Genomic DNA, 5,465 nt, shown 5'->3' with positions numbered 1-5,465 from the left:
AGCTCCGGTGCGGCTGTGGGAGTGTCGCAGGGCAGCCGGGGGTGCTGGCAGGGCTTGCGGTGGGGGATTTTGTTCCTGAATGATTTTTTTTTAATTTTTCCTGGCTGAGTTGGGGTGTCCCACCCCACCTGCCTGAAGGGGACATGCTGGGTGCAGAGCCCTGAGTGCTCTGGGCAGAGGGGTCACCCTAGGGTGCATCCAGGTGCCCCTCCCCCCCAGGGATGGCGGTTTTCCTCAGCTGTGCCCTGACCTGATGTGCCCCTTCCCCTGCAGGCCTCGGCTTGCTGGCCCAGCCCTATGCGGTGCTCTCCGAAGCGCTTCCTTGTGACTGCACTCACAGCCTCCTTCTTCCTCCTCCTCTTCCTCCTCCATGGGGGCAGTCGGCAGGACAAGGATCCCCTGGACGTGAGTCCCCCAAAAGCGACACCACCAGTGAGCCACCACTGGAGCATCCTCCATGCCCGCCTGCCCCACGTGGACCCCAGCTCTACTCCCTTCCCTGCACCGTATTGCCCCCAAAGCCCAGCTCTGCCTTCTCCTCTCCCAGGGGTTGCCCTGTGCCCAATGCAGGAGCTGGGAGGGCAGGACAGCGACTCCCCCTCGTTGCTGGGTCCTCCTGTTGTCATCTGCCCTTGCTCATCCATGTCCATGGTGCTCTGGCTCCCATCCAGGTGGAGCTTCTGGGCTCAGCTCCAGCCATGACCCTGCAGATGCTGCAGCCGCAAGGAGCCCAGCACATCCTCAGGGACACGGACGACATCTTGGCACTCCCCAATATCTCCTACCACCTCCTCGCTGGCTCCCTCCCACCCCACAAAAGTGAGTGGCTCCGGAACTCTGGACTGAGCGGGGCTCTGGCTTTGCCCGCCTTTCTGGTCACAGCCGCAGTCCCTCCCACCCCACAAAAGTGAGTGGCTCCGGAACTCTGGACTGAGCGGGGCTCTGGCTTTGCCCGCCTTTCTGGTCACAGCTGCAGGTCCCAGCGTGGAGCTGCCCCAGCACTGCCAGGGCAGGGAGGGGTCTGATCCCAACCTTTTCGGGATGGGAGACCTCGGCCTTTGCTGCTCTGTCTGGGAAGGCGGAGGGGGAGAGGAAGATGTGTGATCCCAGCATGGTCCACGCTTCTGCACCTTGGGACTGGGGTGACTGGACGTTTTGGGTTTCCCAGAGCTGCAGCTGAGATCCCATCTCCCTGGGGTGGCGTTTCCAGCTCTCCAGTCAGGAGAGTGGAGGTGGTGGGGCTGGACCACTGGGACACCCACATAGTGTGGGAGATGGGGGTCAAGCTCCTGGTCAGGGGCACAAAAAGCAGTTCACGTGCAACCCCCCTGGGAAGGAGCTCAGGGCCGCCCCACGGGAGCCCGTGCTGAGAGCAGAGGTCCCGCCCGTGGACGGTGCTGCACAGAGCAGCAGCAGGAGAAGCTGCAGCAGAGCTGGACGAATGCAGCCATCGCTGGGTGCTGTGGAGGGCAGAAGGTGCCTAATCCCAGCGTGGCTCTATCTCTGCGAGGTGGCCGGGGCTGTGTGTGGCCGTGCCACAAAGCCATCCTTGCCCCGTGGACTCTCTGCACTGATCCTTCCCCAGGGCTGACTCTTTTTTAAGGTGCTTTTTCCCAAAATATTTCTTTGGAGGAGGAGCCCCCAACTTCTCATCCTGTCCCCTCCCTGCCCTTTGGCCAAATTTTTGGCACTTCCTGAGACCTTGGGGGCTTCAGAAAGGACCTGCTGGCCTTGGACACAGGCCAATGTGAGGGCTGGCCATGCCGAGGGCTTTTTGGAGCCCTCTCCTTGTGGCTCACAGAGAAAAACCTCAGGACACTCCTCGGCCCACTAATGCCTTTCCTTTGCCTTGCAGAGTTCTTGGCAGTGGGGTTGGCGTCAGTGCGACGGCCGCCTGGCTACTACCCTCAGGACACTCCTCGGCCCACTAATGCCTTTCCTTTGCCTTGCAGAGTTCTTGGCAGTGGGGTTGGCGTCGGTGCGACGGCTGCGTGGCTACTACCTCCCGGCCACGCTCCAGTCCCTCTTCAAGCAGTCGACGGAGGAGGAGCTGCAGGAGATGGTGGTGGTGGTGCACCTGGCCGACGCGGATCTCTCATGGAATGTGCGCGTGGCTGCCAGCATCGCACAGAAGTTTGCACGCCACATCCTCCAGGGCCGGCTCCTGCTTATCCATGCTCCCCACGAGTCTTACCCCACTCTGGAAGGCCTCAAAAGAAACTACAATGACCCGGAGGAGCGGGTGAAATTCAGGTCCAAGCAGAACGTGGACTACGCCTTCCTCTTTGCCTTCGCCGCCAACCTCTCCTCCTACTACCTGATGATCGAGGATGATGTGTGGTGCGCCAAGTCCTTCTTGACGTCCATCCGCAAGGCACTGGCGTCCCAGGAAGGCTCCAGCTGGGCCACCCTCGAGTTCTCCAAGCTGGGCTACATAGGTAAGCTCTACCGCTCCAGTGACCTTCCTCGCCTGGCCCGCTTCCTCCTCCTCTTCTACCAGGAGATGCCCTGTGACTGGCTGTTGAGCCACTTCCGCCTCCTGCTCACCCAGAAGGACGTCATCCGCTTCAAGCCCTCCCTCTTCCAGCACATGGGGCTCTACTCCTCCTTCCAGGGCACCATCAATCGCCTGGAGGATGATGAGTTCCAGGCTGATGCTCTTGACCTTCCGGACAACCCGCCAGCAGCCCTGTTCAGCAGCATGGCTGTCTTTGAGAACTATGAGCCCCTCAAGGCCTACAGCACCGCTGAGGGGTATTTTTGGGGGAAAGACCCAGCGGCCGGCAGCGTCTTCACCATCGTCTTTCAGCAGCCGGCCCACGTCACCCGTGTGCGGGTGCGCACAGGCTCCCACGAGCATCAGGGTGACTTCCTGCACGCGGGGGTGCTGGAGCTGGGCTGGTGGCCACGGGCCGACAGCCGGGACTGCTCTACCTACACCACCGTAGGCACCTTCGAGAAGGGGAGCTGTGAGTGGCGAGGGCTGGAGAAGGGCCTGCCCGGCCCCGTGGAGTGTGTGAGGATCCGGGTGACACGGGACCAGAGCGAGTGGCTCATCATCCAGAGCGTTGACATCTGGACCACGGCTGGCACCTGACCACGCGTGGGGCAGGTCCCCGAAGGAGCTGGGTTTTGTACTAAGGGATCCTTTATTTTTCTCACTCCCTTTTTTAATGAGGAATTAAATTATTGGCTACCACTGGTGCCTTTCCCCACAGCAAGGGACCCACCAGGCTGGGTCTGCCCCAGCGCTTGGTGCAGGGGGACGGGGAGGAGCCCCGGTAAAAACATTTCCTCCCAGGGAGGACCGTGCAGGACAAAGCTCATCAACAGATCAAATAATTATCCGGGTAGTTTTAATTAAACCAGAGGGTTTTTGCACAGCAAAAACATCTCTCCACAGCATCCCCTCCCCATCTCAGTTTTTGACCCCACTAGCTCCTGGTTTCTAACCTGTGGGGTTTTTCCTCTCCTGTCCCCTTGTCCAGCTGTTCCTGTCAGGGGTCAGGAGAAGGAAGGGGGGTCCCCTTGCCTCCAGGATCAGGGACCCAGGCGGACCGCTGGGATTTTTCCTCTCCTGTCCCCTTGTCCAGCTGTTCCTGTCAGGGGTCAGGAGAAGGAAGGGGGGTCCCCTTGCCTCCAGGATCAGGGACCCAGGCGGGGCTGGGAGCAGGAACCCGCCTGCTGGTGACCGCTGCTGTCTCGGTGCCGAGCAGAGGGACAGCGGCCACCAGATGGACCCATCGTATCGGGTCTGTCTCTGTGCAGCAGCTCCTCCAGCGGCCGCCGGTGTTCGGACTCTTCACACAGATTTTCCCTCTCAGGGGGCTGCAGTTCCAGGGACAACCCCCACAGTCTCGGGGGGATTCACACTGAAAGGGCTGGACAGGCATGGGGGAGAAAGGTCCAACAGTGGACCCCCAGAACAGGGATGGGTAAAGGAAAAGGTGCTCTTGGTGTAACGTGGAGCTCTGGGAACTTCATAGCCCAGCGAGGGGCTGAAGGGTGATGGGTACATGCTGGCTGCAGACAGAGCCCTCCGGAGAAGCTTCTGTTTGGATCAGCCTGGAGGACTGGATGCTGTGGGGCAGCTCCATCAGCAGCCGTTGGTGGTGGGTGACTGGTGCCTCTCCCAGTCAGGCTTTTAACAATTGTTCAGTCTTCAGCAAATTCCTCTCTTGGTTCCACGGGCCAGCTCGGGGCAGATGGTCGTGGCCACGCAGGATTGCTCTGGGGTGCCCGTGGTTTAAGCCCAGCTATCCTGAGGCAAGACTGTCACCTGAGCACCAAAATACCCCAGAGCCATAACCACAGCTCAGTCTGCAGGTTGTGCATCTCCAGGGAGGCTGGAGAGCAGCTGCTGGGAGCCCCAGGCCTGGCCTGGCTGGACCTTTCCTGGAAAAAAGCCCCAGCCGTGTCATAGTCCTCGGTCTGTGTTTAATAGATGCTACATGATAAATTCCAGCACGTTCCTGACATCATCCATGTCCTCAGGGGATCAACAGACACCTTTTGGAATCACTTCAGTTCCCCACGCACAGCCAGAGGCCCTGGGGTGTTCTGAGGAGCACCAATGTCCCCTTCCCCATGCCTCAGGACCCAGCTGGTGTTCCCAGTGCTCCCATCCCACCTTCACCCTGCTCCTCCGGGACACAAACGCTCCCAACCACACCCGAGCCTCAGGGGTTCCCAGGGTGGTGTGGACAGAGAGCGGCGTGTTTTATCCACTGCTGAAGCAGGAGAAGGTGTAACTGTCAATCAGCCTTTACCTGTTGGCCTCTTCCTTGTGGAAGAGCTGCAGTCCCAGTTATGCTGGTGTAAATGGACAGGCTCCACTGCAGGGAGTGGAAATCCACCCCATTTACACCAGCGTTGCCCTGGCAGGGAGCCCCCTCCTCTTCCTCCCAGCACCACAATGCCCAATTCACATCGCTGCAAACCGGAGGAGGAGGTGGCGGCTTCTCCATCCTAGAGAACTGCCATGTAATTTATCCCACAGAAAAATGATCCCACTATTTTTATGCCGGGAGGGCTCAACCAGCTGCCAGCGCTCCGCACGGAGACCCCAGTCTCTGTTGCGGGGGTGGGTGACAGAGGCTCAGTCCCAGCGTGCTGGAGATCAGCCCCAGCTCAAGTCGGCCGTGAACTGGGCAGCACCGACCGCGGACATGCAGCCATGGGGCTCATGATCAGCACAAGGCCTGGGCCAGACGGGGCTTAAGGAGCCTCTGGGCTGAGGGGTGAAGGGCAAGGGGACAAAAACAGAGGCAAGGGTTTGGGTCTGCTGCTCTCCATGAAGATGGGAAATCAGAGAGGGTCAGAGCTTTCGGTCGAACCCCACAGTGTCCCCAGGATGACTCGCTGTCTGGTTCACCTGCGGAGCGAGCCTGTCTCGTGGGAAGTGGTGCCGCAGAGCTTGGCAGAGATCTAGCTCAGCATCTTGTGGCGGTCGAAAACAGTCTTCC

The 5,465-nt window shown here is 60.1% G+C and overlaps 2 protein-coding genes across 2 annotated transcripts in view; one reads left to right on the top strand and one right to left on the bottom strand.

Annotated features, from left to right (window-relative positions):
* The first annotated feature begins 297 nt into the window (after positions 1–297).
* On the top strand, positions 298–3,097 carry LOC104500580 (alpha-1,3-mannosyl-glycoprotein 4-beta-N-acetylglucosaminyltransferase C-like). Its single transcript, XM_010144245.1, has 3 exons — positions 298–405; positions 672–819; positions 1,953–3,097. Exons 1-3 carry the CDS (start codon positions 298–300, stop codon positions 3,095–3,097), a joined length of 1,401 nt encoding a protein of 466 aa, XP_010142547.1.
* Positions 3,098–5,427: 2,330 nt separating this feature from the next.
* Positions 5,428–5,465, bottom strand: part of TMEM9 (transmembrane protein 9) — a 3,038-nt gene continuing 3,000 nt past the window's right edge. The window contains exon 6 of the mRNA XM_010144244.1: positions 5,428–5,460. Coding sequence (XP_010142546.1) covers positions 5,428–5,460 — 33 coding nt within the window. The remainder of the gene's footprint in view (positions 5,461–5,465) is intronic.

The sequence above is a fragment of the Buceros rhinoceros genome, unplaced genomic scaffold (genome assembly GCF_000710305.1).
Source record: "Buceros rhinoceros silvestris isolate BGI_N320 unplaced genomic scaffold, ASM71030v1 scaffold33529, whole genome shotgun sequence".
Lineage (NCBI taxonomy): Eukaryota > Metazoa > Chordata > Aves > Bucerotiformes > Bucerotidae > Buceros > Buceros rhinoceros.
Note: the sequence above shows the minus strand (reverse complement) of the source record. Positions and strands in the feature narration are given on the sequence as shown.